Raw genomic sequence first — 20,454 nt, 5'->3', positions numbered from 1 at the left:
TAACTGATGTGCTTATCAGCTGTGGGGGTGAAAGGCCTCCTTGAGCAATAAGCTAATTCCGTGGAGAGTAAGATCCTGACACCGGAGGAAGGGAGTGGGGTTATGAGTTTCAAGAGTGATTATGGCCAACTCCATGTTAACTATGGAAGGTGAAGCCCTCCGTGAGTTTGTCTCGTTAGTGTTAGCTTTAGTGTCACCAGTCATCTCCTCTACCCGTTGTCACTAAGTGAGAATATATCACGAATCCCAGCAGTTGTCTGCAGCCAAGCAGAGAGACTTGGGAAGTATAAACAATTAACGCTGCAGTTCCTGCTAAGGTCGGAGTTAAAGTTTTAATATAATTGTTAGATATTTATTCAACAGGTCAATTAGGTTACAGCAGTCTAGATTTTAGAGTTGCTCTTGCACGAGTGTAATTTCCGAGTGTAAGATATTATGTTTCCCTCGTCTTAATTGCTGATTTCACTCACAAGAAAGTATCCCTCATAGTCGCACAAATGTCCCTCATAAATACACGAAAATTATGAAAATGTCCCACATCACAATCTGAAGCACTTTTGTCCAAGGCTTCGCCATTCTTTAGGTTGCTGGTCCGACTCCTGAAGCGGCCATCACGGAGGCAGAGAGATTTCGGGAGGGTGGGGGGGGGGGCGGAAGCGGGGCGATTACCAGTGATCTGACGACCCATATAACACCGTCCGGCACCGGGCATCCAAACAGAGCAGGGGACACAGTGCGTGCGGTAAACTCCCTCTGCATTGGCTCTCCCAGCATCACGTTACAGCTCGGACACAGAGAGCCGAGTTGGAAAGCCCTGGAACTCACCTGCTGCGGGCGGCAGTCGGCAGACAGGGGTGCTAATTAAATGATGGCCCTGGCAGCGGTCACCGTGCCTCTCTAGGATCATGGTAGTTCCGCCCACTTTAAATTGTGAAAGCCCAGTGCGCATGCGGCATGAGTGACCCACCAGCCCCACCCCATCCTAAACTGAATTGAGGTGCGCAGACACGGGGGCGGAGGAGACACCTACGTGAACACGCTGCGCTGTTGCACACCAGCAGTCCCAGTCCGGCCCTGATAATTACATTTAATTAAGGCTTACAATGGAGAAACAAAGAAAGTCATTATGACAGCATGCCGACAGGCGCCCCTCATAGAGCTGAAATAATGTAATACCAGCACTGTTCCACGAATCATCTGCATCGGTGGCTGAGCACGTTCCTCACGTCAATGGTTGTGCTTTTTGGTCAGGTTGGTGCAACTGCGGAAATGGCGCAAAACAGCACAGTGGGAGCGCACGTCGCCGTGAGCGTGCACATCGGATCGCCGGAGAAGACACGCCGACCTCCGAGGCTGCCTGCTGCCTACACTGACCCGCTGCAGAGGGAGAGGGACACCTGGAAAGAGCCAGGTGAGTGGGTGAGTGGGTGGGGGGAGAGTGAGAGAGAGATTGTGTGTGCGCGCTTCCGTGGGTGTGGCTGTGTGCGCGCGTGATTGTGAGAGGCTGCCGCTGTGAATGTGGAATGTGGAGCAAAAGATGTGCACGGCTGGGGGGGCGGGGCATGCGCGGTCACGATGTGTAATCGGCGCTCGTGGCCAGATCTAGGTCGCTTGACAAGGAACTTGGCTGCAATAGGTCTAGCGAGACCTAAAAATGAGCCAGAGTTAGTACCTCCTATCTCTTACCAGGGACTGCAACTTACAGGGTACAATCAAGAGACTGTTTACATTGTGTATTATTGTAACCGGAAACACTTGGAGACATTGTTAAAAGTTGTGAACAAAATGGTGATTTGCCTTGTGTGGTCACTAGGACAATTCAGGAGCAATAAATATTACTTTAAAAAATTGCTGAAAGCGAAGGGTAAACAAAGTTGGACCTAGAACAGGGCACCTGGAAAGTTACGAATTTTTAAAAAGGCAGAGGAGGAGGACTGAACCAATTTGAAATCATGTTAAAAAACCTGATCAAGAAGCTTCCTCATCTTAGTGTGTCGCTTGTAGTGCAGGCACATCTGAAAGTGTCGCTTGTAGTGCAGGCACATCTGAAAGTGCTCAGGGCAGGTATTTTCACATCCTTGCAGAGAGGGAACAGCAAGAGATGGGGAAACGTGGACAGGCAGAATCAGCTACAAGACCAGCTCTGCATGCATTGATGGACTGTGCCCTGGCACTACTGGCTTGTCAGAGGCAGGTACTTTCATTCTACGTCTAGACTTCCCTACAGGTCAGTCCATGTCTATGTAACATTACATGTACGTTATATAGGAGACAACCTATGACTCGCTCCACTGCTGCAGCAAAACCTGGGATGGTGTCAAAATGTACGAGGGTTAGAGACAGATAAAGTGTCATAGATGGGCATCCAAGAAACACATAGTAAAGCCAGGGCTCAATCGGCACTGAAACCAGTCAGAAGTCTGTGTAGATGATGTGATCAGTGCACATAGAAACCAGCTGTTGATAAAAAACATATAGGACTGAGGAACACCTTTAAGGGACAGAAGACAAATTTGTCAGTTAACAGTAAGACGGACAGGTAGATTTTATTAATCAGCAAGTAAAAAGTATGTAATTAGATATGCTGAATTTTCTTACAATAAACTATTATCCAATTTGTTTTACACACTGCTTTTTGCAGTATGAGCGTGTTCCTCATTTATGTTAGGTTATGTTATAGTGATCTGTATACCACACTAATCACTCAAGAGAATATCCAGGTGCTTGGGGAGGTGTGCAGATTTGTGGTACCCACGGTGCTTATACGAAGACCCAGGTCTTCAACTTCTTGCAGAACTCAAGAAGTGAGAAGGAGGCTCTGATGTTTTGCGGGAGGTTGGTCCATATCTTGGGTGTGATGTAGAAGGAGCAAACTCCAGTTTTGCTTTGGTGGGTGCGGGGTGTGTGTGAGAGTGAGGCAGAGCGCAGATGTCTGGTGGTTGGTTGAAGTGTATGCAGCCGTCCAGGTATTCTGGTCCTGTGTTGTGTAGGGCTTTGTATGTGCGCGTGAGAAGGCTGAATGAAATTAAAGGCGGAGTCTATGCTTTCTGGAATCATGAGGAGGGGTGGGCACCTGCCCAGAATCACTCTTCTCTTTTTCAGGGAAGAGTGTAAATGGAGCCTTGGAGAGGTGGTAAGAGAGGCTTTGTGGAGACCAAAAGAGATATGACATCTACTGCAAACCATTCAACCATCGGTGTGCAATGCAATGCTGTGGACAAGGAGAGTTCATCATCCCATAATTGACATCGTTTGCTTTTAGCAGTCTTCCCATTTAGAAAATCCATATTAACCTGACGAAGCCATTGTTAATATTCCTGGTCAAAAAAGGTGAAATGATGAATTGAAACTTTGCCTAATCCTACCTTTGAAAGAAGTACATGCTGAGTGACGCAAATAATTTAGACTACAATGGAGGAGAGGTAGGGGGCTTCTGGAAAGCTAAGGGACATGCAGGCTTGCTTTACAAACGACATGCACTAGTAGCTATGTGAGCATTCAATGCAAACTGTGATGGGTGGGATAGAGAGTGCAGACTAATCATGCAAGAGGGACTCATTAGGTCATTTACCTACCAGCAACCCCTCCAAAGAAGAAGAGAAACCGAGGCGGAGAGGCCAGAGCTAGAGAGAGAAGAACCAAGATTCAATTCACCAACATACATCATCAAGCAGGGAGATCAATTCTGCACAATGCTGGGCATTTTATTGTGCGCCGTATGGCTAAAGATCACTTAAGGCAAAGGATTAAACAATTCACAAAGCAGGGCTGTGCTTTAACTTCTTCATGGGGAAACACCATGTGGTTTCTCACCTTCGGATTGCGACAGAGCATACATTAAGGCTTAAACAGGAGGTCAATAAAGTACAGGGTTGGTACCACTTTTGCCTGGTTTATCACCGTGTCTAAACGAGACCCGGTTTGAAATACCAACTTCGATAGTGGTCAGTTCTCACAACACACAAACCACTATGACACAGTCCAAAGTTCAAGACTTTCACCATAGAAAGGGTTGTCCATTTAGTTTAGGACACATGACAATCTGAGGGTCTGGGAATAGACAGCTGCTGAAGTGGAACACTTAAACAGATCTTTAAAATGTGAGGAATGTATCAAATGGATGTGGAAAGAATGTTGATCTAATGCTAACACATGAGAAAGAAATGCTTGGAATCAGCACTGGTTGTTCAACATGTCTGTATGTGCTGCACCTTGAACTATTTCAAACAATCTTATGTATAGTACCTACTAGCTGAGGCATTCATTGTGAACATAATGTGTAAACAAGTACAATGCATTTTGGGCTATGAAAAAACACGTTATAAACTATTAGTTGAAAAATATAATTTGTGAAGACAAAAAACAACGATGAAGGGAAATTATGTACAGGTTCGACTAGAGAATCTCTACTCGAATGAGCTACTATGAAATGATTAACTTCATTACTTACTGTGTTCTGTCTTAGCAAGGACAACCGCCGGATTGCCATGGACTCTGCGGCCTCTAGCTGAGAGATTTCCTCCATTCTGATCTTGTATTTCCGGATCTGTTCCGTGATCAGCATCTCAAGGCACCTGAAGGGATGGGGACATCAGCAGTTAGACATCTGCCAGTAAGAAGAGGCATGAGATGTGGGAATTGAAGGCTTTAAGGTAAATGGTGAGGTGGACAGAGAGCTGAACTGCAGCACTTAGAACTTCAGGATAATTAAGTGAGCACAGGGTTGCAGCACTAAAAACGTCCATTTAGTTGGTAAGTGGGAAAGTGAACAGGAATAGAGAAGGAAAACATGAAGGAAATGGTGGCGTGGGTGAGGAAAAGAAAAATGGAGAAATGAGGATCACTCCCCAGTTCTTGGATTCCAAAGGCTTCTTGCAAAATTACCCATAAAGCAGAGGTGTTATGGCATTCTGCAGTGTGCACAGACAAAAGGTTAAATGTTGAGAGCCACAAACCACAAAAAGTATCAGAAATTTAGATCCATTAAATTTGAGTTTTTATTTTTAGTTTTATGTGGTAGCAGGCAAAAGAAAAAAGAAAAAATCAACCATCACATTTTGCAAAGTTAATCAACTTTGTAAAGGTAGGTACGTTTTGTAAACTTGATAAAACTTTGCCTGTGGGTGAAAATGATTGTGAGATAGTGTTACTGGAAAAAAACTATCCGGGAAAAAATACTTTTAACCTCATGCGCGCTAGCGGAATTCCGCTCGCACGCTGAGATTTTTTTTTTTTTAAAATTTTTTTTTTTTTTTATAATTTTTAAAACCTTTATTATGAAAGAGCACACAGCTATTCAGCCTAACATCCCGGAGGCAACGCAGCATAGTCTCAGGAGGAAAATAGTGCAAGGCGATTTACATCAGAACATTGCAGGTTGTTTTTTATTTTTTATAAAAGATAACCAAACCAAGAAAGAAACGCCAAAAGGCGCGTAAGATAGGCAATGGAGTAACAAGGACGTATAGGAGTCGGTCAGAGGCAGAGGAGGACAGGTAGAGATTCGATAAAAGAATGAATGGTAGAATGGGGAGGGGGGGGGGGAGGAAAGAGCAGGAGAAGTACAAACAGCATAAAACAGTTGGTGCCACAGGTTACGGTGATAGGTGTTCGTCCAGGGGGATAGGTTCCGGTGGCAAGCACATATCACCCCTGTATGCATTCCATGCCCCCCACACTTTGTTCCACGTCTGAGGCCTCCCCCTGGCAGCATAAACCGTCTTTTCTCTGAGCATACACCAATCCATGTTGGCTTTCCATTGTACCACCAGGGGGGCCGTAGCAGCACCCCACCTTTGGGCAATATCTCGCTTAGCAATCATATTGCCCAGTGTCGCCCAACGAGTCTGCGCCGTGTTGTAATCAGTCGGTTCCCAGACTTTGAGGAGGCACCTCCGCTGCCAACTCAACACCAGTCACCTCTCCCATAATCCGGTGCACTCTCGCCCAGTAAGGGGCGATGACGGGGCATTCCCACAGAATATGCATAAAGGTGGACGCTGAGATTTTTAAAAACGCACTTTACGTGACGAGCTGGGCTCGTCATCAGCGTGCGAGGAGGCTACGCCATGACAAGCCCAGCTCGTCATCAGCGTGGACGGGGTTAAGATAATTATCCAACTGACTTGGAATTTTTCTTAGATGTTTTTATTCCAAATCTACTTTTGTGGATTTTTATTTAAACAATTTATTTTAGAAAACGCTGACACCTTCATGCGGTGCACAAAGTTTGCCAAATGATTGCAAAAACACTATAAACTTCGTTAAGGAAACACTCAGAATGTTAACACACCCCTCTCGTTAACAGTATATCCAGGCTCTGCATGATTTACTGACTTGGTGAACAGAGCAAAGTTTCATCAACTTATAAAAAAGAAAAAAAAGTGTGAAGGTATGTTTGCGGGTGTGTTTTATGTCAAAAGACCCATCATAAGAAGTTTTGTTTCTAAAATAAAAGTCAAGTCTAAAAGTGAGGGGATTCCACGAGAGTGAAAAGAGGGGAAAAACTAGACTTTGTTGACTGAACTGAAGGCCAAAAGGAGGGCTTTGTTCTGTTGAAGAATGACATTACACTTGGAAAAAACTAAAATCACTACTGCCTTTTTATTGGTCTCAGTCTCCATGACAACCCAGAGTTAAGCAGCTGAGAGCCAAGACATATGCTTCTTGCTGAGACCCAATAGTTTAAAAACATCAGAGTTCCCTTAGGCAGCCTTTTCGTTAAAACTGCCTCAAACGCCTCATGGTTACGTGCTCATGTAAGATGTTCTGCTATAAGCCATTCTCTTCGATTATGCCAATTGTTGAGGGCATTCTTGATTCCCAGCGTATATTTTTTTTCTCACACTTACGTTGTGGTTTTAGAAACGTCCTTCATACTGGTCAGCGGGTCTGAGTTGTCGGGGCATCGCAGAAGACATGGAGCAAAGACAATAGCGAGAGAATTGGGAGTCATACGATTGACATCTTCCAGTGAAGCTACACTGTAAACGTAAAAATAGTAGAGAGCAAAATTAAAACAATTAAGGCTTTATGAAAATTGCAGCCTGTGTTTGTAGCACCAGCAACCACTCTTTGGACATGCCAACACCCAAGAGTTATACAGTTACCAAATTTACCCGAGAGGCCTCCAGACACTAGATAATGTGTGATTCTCTGCAACAGAATTCTTCTCCCACCCCATAAACCCACCCATCCCAGTCAACCCTCTTTGTATAGAGGCACAGGATACAGGCTCTCTGGGAAATGCTCCCTTAGGAGAAATGTTACAGACAAACGGCAACTGTTGTAGTAAAATGTCCCTAACTACCATCATTTTTTCGTTATTTGTAGAGTTTTATATAGGGCGAACTTGAACCGAAGGCATCAGAGCGCTTCACAAAATTTGCATTGCAGTAGTTATAGGTTTACAGATTAAGGTAGACATAGAGACCAAAACAATGGCGGTACGTGAGCAAGTCATAAGACGGCATGAATATTGTATCAATAAGTTTGTTATGCTGTGAGGCAAGACTTAAAGATATGTTTAAGCATTGTGCAGACTTGTTTCCTGGGACTGAGGAATTCAAGTAAAACCTAAATAACTTTTTAACAATAAATGATAAACAATACATAAAATTGTACAGATACATAGTTTTGCAAACAATGCAGGTCATGAGAACGCAAATCTCAGTTTGGATCCGGACTTAAAATATAAAAAGTAAAGAAAAAATAGAATTGTGCTGGAAGCTCTTACTGGACGAGGTGGAAGATAAGCCGCTTCAGTGTGTCGTAGTTGACCTGCGGGAGCTGTCCTATGACCTTGTAGAGCGCACACAGTTGTTCCTGCTTTCCAGGGAGCTCTGTGAAAGGAGAGAGAAGGGTGGACTATGGGGAACGTATTGAGAGATGGCCAAAAGCCTTCACAGCTCAGCACTAGGACAGGTGCAAAATGCCACACAAATTCAGCGTCGTATGCAGAATCGCCGAGAATGAAAGCGTAATTCTTGATTGCTGTACTAATGTCCCGCAGCAGGCGCTCCCATCCTCAAACATGTTTATAAGAGGAAGTTATCATTAATTCTTCATGCAACTTCCACATCGTGTGCATTACATCAAAGACTCATACATCCTTTTTTCTTTTTGAAGAAAACCACTATATTTCCAGCTTTTTCCCCCCAACAAGACATTTTTATTGGCTAATAACTAACACCAAGAAAAGATTGATTCCCTTGTTGACTATACGGAGAAGCTAAAACTTAGCTTTAAGAGAATGAAATTAACAATCATACAATAATACAATCTAGATCATATGATCAGAATCATGAACTAAATACAATCCAAAGCATTCGGTACAACAAATTTTATTATTGAAAGAGAGCAAAAGTAAAAACAATAAACATTCATATACCCTATATTATAATTTTTTTTAACTAACAATTAATATTGACTATTGTGACCTGCACAATAACAAAAGACAGACAAAATTGTTGTAAAACATTAAAAATTGTAAAATACACTGGTACATTCAAATTAGCAATTTAGTCACACCCTGTTGTATAACCATAAATTCCATATAAACAAGGGAGGAAGAGACTTGAATTGTACAAAAAGTTGTGCGTCGACGCGTTTCGGTGGTACTGGACACTGATATGTTCCACCTTTGTCAAGACTAAAATATGTTGTCTGTCTGGTTACTGGTTCTGAGAGATTACCCTATGATAAATATACGTACAATTAATCATCCGTTCACTTAGATCATTTCCACAACTGTAATGCTAGTACAGGACATTTCTAAAACACTTATCCCAGCGATGTACGGTCTCCCCAAAATTCACAAGCAGTTGGATAATCCCCCCATGAGACCCATTATCAGCGGAATTGGCTCCCTGTTAGAGCCTGTAAGCCGGTATGTGGATTTTTTCCTTCAACCCATAGTCAAGAAACAGATCTTATCTGAAAGATACCACCCATGCAATTACGACATTCGAAGGTAGAGAGTTCAATAAGGCGACCCAATTACTGGTCGCCTTAGATATTGAAGCTCTCGACACTAACATTCCCCAAAATGATACCACACAGGTTATAGCTTCCATTTTAGAAAATGAAGATCTGAAGGGAGGCAACAACTATTTCATAATGTCATGTATTTACTTAATATTAAAAAAAACTTTTTTCTTTTCAAAAATGATTTATTTTTACAAATCAAGGGGACCAGCATGGGGGCCACATGTGCCCCCAGTCTGGCTTGCTTGTACGTGAGCAGTTTCGAGGACAAGCACATATATAATGAGGTCGCTCCTTATTTTGAGAATATCACTTGCTGGCACCGCTACATTGATGATATCATCTTCATCTGGAGCGGTGCCAGTGAGACCCTTACCAACTTTTTAGAGTGGCTCAATTTGGGTGATCCCAACCTGAAATTTACGGGACACCACAGTAACCAACAGGTTACCTTCCTCGATATTATTATTATTAAAGAAGACAATGGAAATTTGAAAGTGGAGCTTTATACTAAGCCCACTGATAAAAATACTCTCCTCCTCTATACAAGCAATCACCCCAAATCACAAAAAGATAACATACCATTTGGGGAATTCCTGCGGCTTCGCAGGAACTGTACAGACCTAAATGATTTCTACAAACATGCGGAAAATACCAGGTTAAAACTAGAAAATAGAGGTTATCCCAAGAAGCTGATTAAAAATGCACTTAAACGTGCCCGGTTTTACGACCGAGACAGTCTCTTGGACCCTCTAAGAAAAGGAAATAACAAAAACCTACCTTTAGATAGGATTGTGTTTGTTACACAATATTCTCATTTGAGCAATCAAATTAAGAATATTGTTAACAAACATTGGAAAATACTTAACCATGACAGTGTAAATCAGCTAAATAGACCCCTTTTCTCATTCCGCCGCAACAAGACAATTAAGAACAGTCTTGTTCACACATATACTGTCCCAAAGAAAACCAACTCACATTAACTGGACAGACGGCATCGGGTAATTTCAAATGTGGAACATGTTCGATCTGCCCCCACTGCATTGAGGGTACTTTCGTTGTTCACAACAGTCAAAAACTTCAACCGACCACATTCAATAATTGCCGTAGTAAGAATATAGTGTACCTCCTCCTTTGCCCATGCAACCTTGGTTACGTGGGTGAGACAGGAAGGGAACTTAGAACCAGATTGCTAGAACACAAGTCGGCAATACGTACTTTGAAAGCTAATGCTCCTTTAACTGAACACTTCAAAAGTATGAACCATTCATGTGATGACATTAGATGGTTCAAACTAGAGAAGATCAAAATCAATAGAAGAGGGGGAGATGTCGATAGATCTAGAAAGATTAGAGAGCAATGGTATTTTTGCTATCTTAATACCATCGACAAAGGACTCAATACCAGGGAAGATTGGGCCAAATGTCTTTAAAGATGTCTTCCCTCGGGGTCGTGGCTTGGACGCCGATTGGGATGGCGGCGTGAGCTCGCAGCTCCGCGCGGAGTCCCGCTAATTCTCCTGCATTTTGCACCCTGGGCGACCCGAGGTCGACACTCCTGCCCTACGAAGTGTGAGGGGACCGCAGGGCGCTGACGGAAAGTTGCCGGGGGACTGCTGGCCCCGAGGAGACCCAGTTGGGCGACGGCTGAGGCGTCGCCGAGAGTGAGAAGAAAATGGCGGCGGTGTGGTCGGGCAGCTCCGGACACCGACTTTGAGCCGAGTTGGTGCCGACTGGCGGGAGGCTCTGCAGCCGAAAGAGCGAGGCGTTGGGGACAGAGGCGACAGTTCCGTAGGTCGGGGGACAGGGATTCGCCCCGCTCGGACTTTGGGGACTCTTGCTGGCCGCTATCCCTATCTTTTCCCTTCCTCCTCCAGGCTCAAGAGGGGGTCGACCGAACGGTGCTCGCCCACTTGGCCCTTGGACCTGAGGGCATCGGCGGTGGCACTTGATCCTGCTCAATATCGGAGAGTTGGCACCGACCCACGAGTGCCGGAGCTGGACGGGCTTCCTGGCCTGTGACGCAGTACCCTGAAATGGCAGCGACAGGAGGGCTGGTGGCCGTGGAGCGCGGACAGGGGGACCTAGCAGCATCGTCTCGGATGGGTGAGACCCCCCCGCCGGAGTTGGACCAGGAGCAGCGATTGAATCGACGTCTAGACGCCATACTCGATGCAATCACCTCGACCAAGGAGGCGCTGCACCAGGACATCGCGCAAGTAGCCAAGGGGCTGGGGCTATTGCGAGCGGATCATGCGAAGCTGGCGGATAGGGTCAAGGACCATGATCAGCTGTTATTGGACCTGAAACCGTCGGTGGTGACCGCGGAACATAAGATCACAGACATACTGGCCCGGTTGGACTCGCTGGAACGACGTTCGGAGGATGCCGAAGGCCGCAATAGGCGGGACAACGTGCGGGTCGTAGGCCTGCCGGAACGAATTGAGGGGGAGGATGCGGTGGCCTACATGGAGAACTGGTTTCGTACTGTGGTGGCACCGGAGGGGCTTACTCCTTTCTTTACCCTGGAGCGAGCCCACAGGGTGCCTGCTCGCCCGCCAGGGCTTGGCCGCCCCCCCGACCGATGGTAGTGCGGCTCCTCCATTATAAGGACCGGGACCTCCTCATCCAGAGGGCTCGGATGTCAGGCCCGTTCGAGGTGGAAAACAGCAGGGTCACAATCTTCCCGGACTACACTCAGGCGGTCCAGAGGAACAGAGCATCGTTCCTGGCGGTGAAGAAGGAGCTGCGGGAGGAGGGCATTCAATACTCCTTGCTCTTCCCGGCCAAGCTGCGGGTCATACTGGATGAGGCCACGCACTTCTTCCAGACTCCGGACGAGGCATGGCAGTGGCTGGAGTCGTATAGAGCGGGGACGGACAGGTCGCATAAAAGTAGGCGAGATCAGCCTAAACAACCCCGGGTCAGACAATCGCAACGCATCCGGTCCCGCAATAGGCGCTAGCGGGAGAAACGGGAGGCTCAAATGGCTGCGGAAAAGAGATGCGCTCGCAGCGACGGCGGCCATCACGGGGTCGCAACAGAACAGTGAACTGGTGGAAACGGACTCTGGCGGGGAAGGCAGCAGGACAGGAGAGGACCTCTCAGAAGCGGAAAGCTCGAAGGGGCCGGTGGTGACCCCCCAGACCTCTGATGGGATATTTCACGGTTGAGACTGTGTTGGGACTTGGACAAGATCTAATGGTAGGGCGGTATCCTGTTGGTGATGGGTGGGTTGCCGGGTAGGGTGCCACGTACGCAGGTTGGGATGAGGGCGCGGGGTGTGGGCTCCGCTAGCTGGGGTCGGCGATAACTCACCCCCCTAGGGCCCTTAAGGCCTTCTGTGGTGGAGACCACAGGTTAGGAGAATGTGTGGTTGGTTTGAGGTTTGGATCGGGGCTGACACTGAGTTTGTAGGCTCTGTCCTGGGGAGTGGGGTTTGGGGTGTTTTTCTATTCAGGGTTTGTTTCGGGGGGGCAACTGCTTTGGGGGGGGATGTGAACTCCCGTTGTTTGACTCGGACTGATCGATGCTGGTATGGGGACGTTACCTAACTTAAAATGCCTAACGTGGAATGTCCGGGGGCTACGAACTATGGTCAAACGCCACAAAGTGCACGCATACCTGGTGCGAAGGGGGGGGTCCAGATTGCTATGTTACAAGAAACCCATCTGACTAAAAAAGAGTGCGCTGCGTTGCAAAAAAGATGGCGGGCCAGGTGTTCGGCACCACTTACTCAGCATATGCCAGGGGGGTATTGATTTGGGTGAGGGCGGGGATACCGTTCCAGGTGCTGAACCAAGTAGTGGACCCTGATGGCAGGTTTGTGGCAGTGGAGGGGAGGTTGTATGGAAGGGATGTGGTTCTCTGTTGTGTGTATGCGCCGAACACTGATCAGGCCCGATACTTCGATGGCCTCTCTGGATCCTTGGCCTCTTTCCTGGCGGGCCCGGTAGTGCTAGGGGGGGACTTCAACTCGATTACGGATGTGGCTCTGGATAGGTCTCACCCCCCCCTTGTTGATTCCCCGGTACGTAAGTTGGCCATGCACAGGAAGGATTGGCAGGACAGATGGGGGTTGCTGGATGTTTGGCGGGAACAGCACAGGGACACCAGGGACTATTCCTTTTACTCCGCTCTCCACGCTCTACATGTGAGGATAGATTCAGTGCTCTGCAGCGGGTCCCTAGCCCCATTGATTTCCCACACGGAATACCTGGCTAGAACCATTTCGGATCATAATCCCCTATTGGTACATATCCAGTGGCAGCGGGAGCGCTTGGCGATACCAACATGGCGGCTCCGGCCAGACACGCTGGAGGACTCAGTGTTTAGTGACGCTGTCCAACAAGGCATCGATCGTTACTTTGGCGAGAACGAGGGTACGGCCACGAGTAGGTCCACTGAATGGGATGCGATGAAAGTGGTGGTGAGAGGGGTATGTCTGGGTCGGTTTTCGAATGCTCGTATGACTGTGTTGAATGCACTTGCGAAAGCGGAGGAGAATCTGAGAGAATTAGAGCGGCGCAGGCCGGCCAGGCCAGACTTACAGACCCAGTTGTTAGAAGCGAAGGAAGTGGTCGCCACCGAGACGGAACGGTTGAGATGTTACGACTACAGGCAATACGCCATCAGAGCGCATGCTGAACGGGATACGGTGGGCACGCTCTTGGCCAGACTCGCTAACCCGGAACTTAGGGGCTGCCCGGTCCTTAGCATTAACAACGCACGGGGGGAGACGGTGTATTCCCAGGCAGCGGTGTTGGAGTGCTTTCGGGTGTATTATCAGGAATTATACCAGAGTCAGTTGGGAGTGGAGGTCCAGGAAATTGCGGAGTACCTAGGGGCGAGGCAGCTTCCGGTCCTAGATGAGGAGGACGCGAAAGAGTTGGGCGGCCCGATCACGCTCACTGAAATACGGGTGGCCATTAAAAATATGGCTCGGAATAAAACGCCCGGGGTGGACGGGCTACCAATAGAATTCTATCAGCAGTTTGTCGACAGCCTAGCCCCCAGGCTGCTGGTGGTGTATACGGAAGCTTATGAGTCAGGGGGTTTGCCTGGGTCCATGCGGGAGGCTTTGATTGTGCCGCTCCTAAAGCCCGGCAGGGATGCAACAGATGTGAGGTCCTATCGCCCGTTGTCCATGTTGACGGTGGACTACAAAACCTGAGCCGAATTCTGGCCACCAGACTGGCCCCGCACATGACGGGCCTGGTGCACAGGGATCAGGCGGGGTTTATCCCCACGAGGAGCACGGCGCTGAATATCCGTCGCCTGGTTGGGATAATGGACGCCATCTTGGATGGAGACGGGGCCCAGGCGGTCTTGTCCGTGGACATTGAGAAGGCCTTTGATAGTTTGGAATGGGCCTTTCTGGATGGAGTGCTGGAGAGGTTTGGCATAGGTGAGGGGTTCCGCCGGTGGACGAGGGTCTTGTACTCAGCAACGGCGCGGGTACGTTTGGGCGGTCTGGTGTCTGCGGCATACCCGGTGGGTAGGGGCACGAGACAGGGGTGCTCCCTTTCCCCCCTATTGTTTGCTCTGGCGATGGAACCTTTGGCGGTCCATGCTAGGTCGGGTGAAAGATACGCGGGGATAAATGGCGGCGGGCAGCAACATCACATCTCGCTGTATGCGGAAGACCTGCTCCTGTACCTAGACGATACGGAGCGGGCCCTGGAAGGAGCGATGGACCTGTTATCGGAGTTTGGCCAGCTGTCGGGCCTTAAGGTCAACTGGGCGAAGACCTGTGTGTTCCCGCTGAGAGCGGAGTCGCCCAGCCCTGCTCGCGACTTGGGGGTAGTTTGGGAGCCATCTTGCTTCACTTATCTGGGAGTCCGTATTTACCACGTGACCGCGGACCTATTAGAAGGCAACATTGGTCGGTGCGTTCGGGCACTGAGGGGCAGTATGTCCTTTTGGTCGACCCTCCCGCTAACGGTACTGGGTAGGATTGCTCTCTTGAAAATGGTGGCGCTCCCCCGCCTCCTGTACTACTTCCGGACGTTGCCTATCTGGATTCCTCAGAGGATCTTTAGGGACCTGAGGACGATGATTATTGGTTTCCTGTGGGGACATGGCCGCCGTAGAGTGGCTCTGAGTACGTTGCTTCGCCCCAAGATTGAGGGGGGGATGGCTGTTCCTGATTTTGAACTATATTACTTGGCGGCGCAACTACAGGTTCTCACGCAACATGTGGCCAGGGTGTTTAGGGGACCGGAGGAGGACCGAGAGCTGGGGATACAACGCCATGTGCTGTCTTATATCGTCATGCAGCAGAGGCTTGAGTTGCGGGGCCTCACTATGGAGGAACGGACACTCAGGCTGTGCTGGAAGAGGAGTCTCAGGAGAGCGAAGGCGACGCGGCCTTATGCGCCGGAAATTCCGATCGGTATGCTGACGGCCCTGCCACACGGGGGCGATTGGTCCCCATTGCTGGAATGGGAGGAGGCGGGACTACAGGTAGTAGGAGACCTGTATATCGATGGGACTTTGGTGCCCTTCGAAGTGCTTCGGGAACAGTTCGGGTTGTCTGACGGGGGGTTCCTCTTGCATGCGGCGGTGGTAGCGGCTATACAGAAGCACTGGAAGGGAGGGCTCATAGAACCGACCACGACTATGGCGTGCCAGTATGTGGTGATGGCAGCGGGCACCTTCAAGGCTGTGACCTGCCTCCATAACAGGATGTTACATGAGGGACTGGAACCGCTCCAGGGGCTCAAAGCTAAATGGGAGGAGAGTGTGGGCAGGCCCATTCCAGACACGGTGTGGGGCCACATTTTACGGCGCACATGGAAAGGCACGAGAAATGCGCGCTTCCAACAAGTGCATTTCTATGTGCTCCATAGGGCCTATCTGACCCCCGAAAAAATACGGCGGTACTTCCAGGTGCAAGACGCGCGGTGCCCGAGGTGTTCGTCTCCGGGAGCGGACATGGATCATTTGTTTTGGGGTTGCCCGCATTTGGAGGCCTACTGGGCGGAGGTGGGGGACCTCCTAAACGATGTGACCGACAGGGAGGTGGACTTCGATATGGCGGCATGTTTGTTGCTCTGGTTCCCGCACACCAAACACACCAAGGTGACGAGCAAATTTATTGACTTGGGTCTGATACTGGCGCAAAGAGAAATATCATGGCATTGGAAGTCCAGGGGCGGGCCGTCAGTAAGGAGGTGGAAGAATGAATTGCTGCGGTGGTCTGAATGCGAGAGTGTGCTCCGGATGACACAGGCTATCAAGCTTGGTAAAGAGAAGGCCTTGGATGCAGCGCGTGCGTGGGAGTTGGTGGTGCAGGCCTTGCGTGACTCTTTAGTGGAGGACGAGGACTGAGCGAATGGGGCCGGTGGACACTGCGTGGCGTACTAACTCAGAGTTGTCATTGACACTGTAGCGGGATCCATACTACACTTCAGGACAGGACACACACCATTAGCAGTTGCCGGGGAGGGGACACCGGGGGGTTGTTCAGTGGGAGTTCGGGGTGGGTTGGAAGCCAGGAGGTTGGTTGTCCGCGATGGCGACTTCGAGTTTGGTAGGGCCAGTGGGACGCTGAGTGAGAGGTGGCTAAGGGGAGCGGGCCAGGTATGGTGGGCTCTACAGTGCTCGGGGTGGGCCCGGACGCGGATGGTAGCATTGATCGCGCAAATGGGATGGCTGACGATGTTATTGTTGTGGGTGGGGGGGGTAAAATGCAGATACGTAAAACGATCTTTCGACCATTGTCCCTAAGGGACACTCACCGAGATGCTTTCCTACTATGTAGGGTACTATGCCGCCCGGCCTCCGGGATGCGGGCTGAATGGCTGTGTATGGTATACGTTTTAATGTTGATCGGGGGGGACGTTACGAGTGGACTGGTTGAACATTTGTACTCTGTGGTTTCTAATTCTGCAATAAAAACAAATTTAAAAAAAAAAAAAGATGTCTTCCCTCCTTTCTCCCTATTTTCTTCCATGATACGTTTTCAGTTATTTCACCTTAACCATTATTCTGTAGTTATGTAGTAATGTAGACTACAGAATCCAGGACTAGCATAGATATAGGTCCCAATGTGAGAAGGTGGCCTGATATGCAGTGCTCACTATTCTAGTGAACACTATGTATCAGTCCAGCAACCCTTATTGATGAATGGTTGTAAGTCAACCTTATAGACCAGCTATCCTAGTAGCGTGGATACGAGCAGTCTAAGGCTAAAGACTCGAGAGGGCGTGTTAAGCCAGCTGTTATACCACACATATACCCCTTGAATACCCAGTGAAAGGACACCACACAAGTGTTATGAAAATAAACAAGATATTTATTAAGAATCACAACAGCCCTGTACTCTTTATGAGGACAGGGTACTAAGCACAACACAAAACTCTTACGAAAATACTTAAGTTAGCACAGTATTTACAAATGCCCGAGGGGCACGGAAAACCATATACTCTGAAAGTGGAATGCGAAATTACTAGCAGGTAAGTACAGTACTAATAGGCTTTGGAATCGCTAGGTCTTGACTATAGAATCTTCAGATTACTTCTAGGAGGCCTAGGGGACTCTGGTGCAGAGTGTGCACTCTCACGCGTGATGCGGGACAAAGTCTATGGTAGCTAGTAAAGACAAAGTTAGTGTTCTCGGGCGAACCCGACCTGGTAGGAGGAAAACGAAAGTGGATTCTGACCCTTGGATAGTGAGGCTATGCTGGGGCACCGAAATGCCAAAGTTACCTAGCCCAGGGGCTGCAGCTGCATAGGTCTCAAAAGACGTCGGGAATCCTCGTAGACGGACCAGGAACCTGGAAGAAAGAGGTTGCTGGCAGGCGACCAGTGAAGAAAGTTCGATGGATCCAAGCCTGGATCGAAGGAAGATGTCACCTGAAAGCAGAGGGGACCAAGTTCGAGACTACTAGCCAGTAGTCAGGTGGCACCAGGAGGGCACCGGATGGTAGTCACCTCGACTAGGTGAGTGGGTGACGCTGTGCTCGCAGATCTCACGGACCAGGAGGCGTTGTCGGCGACCAGGATGGAGGAGCGAGCTGTCCCACGATGGATGAAGCTGTCGGCGTCGCTGGACCCAGGATTGGGCAACAAAGCCTTGGCAAATTCAAGCCCAAGCGGTGGACTCAAAATGGCGTCTGGAGTGGACCAGGAGGGTCCGGGGTGCTTCTCTTGAAGAAGGAAGCAAGGGCCAGTCTGGAGCAACCAGACCAGCAGCAGTGATGTCGTCGGGCGTCGTGAAGAAGGCCACAAGCCAGTCGGCTAGTAGCCACACAGCGCGGTGAGCAGGCAAAAGCAGAAGGGCCCCACGCAGATCGTGGAGATGCTGGAGGGCTGATCTTCGGTGCTGGAGCTGCTCAGAGTTGGGGCTTCTCGGACCCCAAAGCACTCACCAGTGGAGCACACGGTGGGCTTGTTGCAAAGAAGTCATGCAGTCTTGGCGATCGTCGGTCCCTCGAGGTCTCGTCGCACTCACAGTTCTCAGCTTTGCTGTAGAGGTGAGTAGAGGTCAGAGGTGCCAGGGAAGCCGGGTCTCGTCGAGCTGGGTCGTCGGATTCCTGAGGAAGGACTTGCAGCAGACCGCAGTGTTCTTAGGATGGTGCCCGCTTGATGCAGGGTGACTACTCCTTAGCCACAAGGGAGAATCTTGAAGAAGGAAATCTTGATGTCTTTCGCAGAAAGTCGTGTCTTGATTCCAAAGATGATCTCATTTGAACAGGGGGCCCGCTCCCATCTTTATACTAAAAAAGGGGGCTGACCCGGTGACTAGGTCCTGCCTATGGGTGGGACTAGGAGGGGGCTGGTTACACCCCTCTCCCATGCCGGACTTCCCCCAGGCCAGGGGCTGGTGTGCCCCTGGAACTGGTTCTGACCGGCCTATGCGTAGTGAGCACTGGGGTGCCACTCAGCAGTCACCTTCCTGTAAAGCCCTGCCTACCCAGGATACACAAAACCCTGTCTGGGACGGTGCTAGCACCGCCCACGACAGGAAACCCTTTGTCCAGGCTCCCCTCGCTGGAAGGACTCCCAGCTGCAGGGGGTCAGACTCGTGTCTGTGGTGGCAGCATCCATTTTGTGAAGCTGAGGCTTCGTTTAACTTTAACCGGGGTTCACAGTTACATACATGTCGTGTCCCTCTAGAAGGGTGGAATGCTAACCCCGTCGCCAGAATTGGCGAGGGGTTAGTATTCCAATTCGTATGACACCTTACTCGACATGTTTTGATAAAGCAATACCAAAGATAGCATTTAACCGCGAGGATTATAATGCACTTAAGAGTATATGGTATGCGATATCATGGAACAGCTATTAGGACTTGGTTCCGCAAGCTGCAGACAGGCTCAGCTCATGCCAGAGCACCATCTCACACGATTCCAAGCACTCTGCCTTCAGGATTGTCAAGGCCTGCCATAGGAGTGACTGATAGGAATCTGTGTGTCCATTTTAGGGTTAGATATAGGTATACTATATCTACAGCAAAGGATGATTACACGACTTTGCCCCAGCTGTCATGCAGCCAGTTGTGTCAAATTTAGGAGGCCAGCCAGGGGTGGCATAATACATGCTTCAGCCCCTGGTAGGCCCTGGGTACACCTATGCCCTGAGTTACAGGGTCTGATAAGGTGGCCCAGTCCCAATTGGAAATGCACCTAAGGTACATGGAATCCATTTTACAGAGAGAGCAGTAGGCCTGGGGTCCTGATTGGCAGGATCCCAGGTCGACTATGTCAAAAACCAGCTAAAACACAGGGCAAAAAGTTGGGGGCAACCATAGTCAGGATGTACCTTCCTACACCCAATACCACGGGTTGTCAGGCTTATTTGCCTGCCTAACCCACGTGCTCAGCCGGGTACATTAATAAGAAGTACACACAAGATATTTAATAGTGGTTTGCTCCGAACCTAATGCCCTATAAGCCTTAACCTTTGAGTAAATGTCGCTTCCTTTTCGAGATCGGGAGCTTACAATTAATACCACGCAAACTACCTCAATTACAATCAGGCGCATTATGCCGTTTTCCTATACAAACAACCAATGGCATGTGCGGTCAATAATCGGAACTAGATCGGTTTACTTCCGCATCCGCATTTGCAAACCCTGGCTACTTTTGCCGTGGGAGGACCTTATAGGAAACTATATCGACACTCAGAGGCGGATATAAACTGAACCGGCGTACAACCAATGAGTGAACGATCGCTCCAGCGCGCCATGCTAATTTCTATACTTAGAAAGAAGCAGTTCTGATTGGTTGATACCGAACCAGGTTTGGACCAATCACCATTAAGTCCACGACACAAACAACAGACGTAGCTGACTGTTTCAGCATTTCGTGCAGAACCCCCGACATAGCGAGATTCATCCGCGGAACCAGGTAACATTTCACCCGACTGTAATTCCGAGACCCGACAACCGGGTCACTTACATCCATGTAACGTTTTCCGGTTAGCGCTCTATTTTAATAGATATATCTCTTTTTGTGCCCTCATTT

At 48.9% G+C, this 20,454-nt stretch overlaps 1 protein-coding gene across 2 annotated transcripts in view; it reads right to left on the bottom strand.

Annotated features, from left to right (window-relative positions):
* LOC147673178 (unconventional myosin-IXb-like) overlaps positions 1-20,454 on the bottom strand; it is an 83,870-nt gene that overhangs the window by 4,117 nt on the left and 59,299 nt on the right. For both annotated transcript variants that reach the window (XM_086946959.1, XM_086946960.1), the window contains 4 exons: positions 7,736-7,841; positions 6,852-6,983; positions 4,451-4,574; positions 3,576-3,623 (listed from right to left, as the gene is read on the bottom strand). In XM_086946959.1, coding sequence (XP_086803085.1) covers positions 3,576-3,623; positions 4,451-4,574; positions 6,852-6,983; positions 7,736-7,841 — 410 coding nt within the window. The remainder of the gene's footprint in view (positions 1-3,575; positions 3,624-4,450; positions 4,575-6,851; positions 6,984-7,735; positions 7,842-20,454) is intronic.

The sequence above is a fragment of the Lissotriton vulgaris genome, chromosome 12 (genome assembly GCF_964263255.1).
Source record: "Lissotriton vulgaris chromosome 12, aLisVul1.2, whole genome shotgun sequence".
In the NCBI taxonomy this organism is placed as follows: domain Eukaryota; kingdom Metazoa; phylum Chordata; class Amphibia; order Caudata; family Salamandridae; genus Lissotriton; species Lissotriton vulgaris.
The sequence above is the reverse complement of the archived record's forward strand: the minus strand, read 5'-3'. Positions and strand labels throughout refer to the sequence as shown.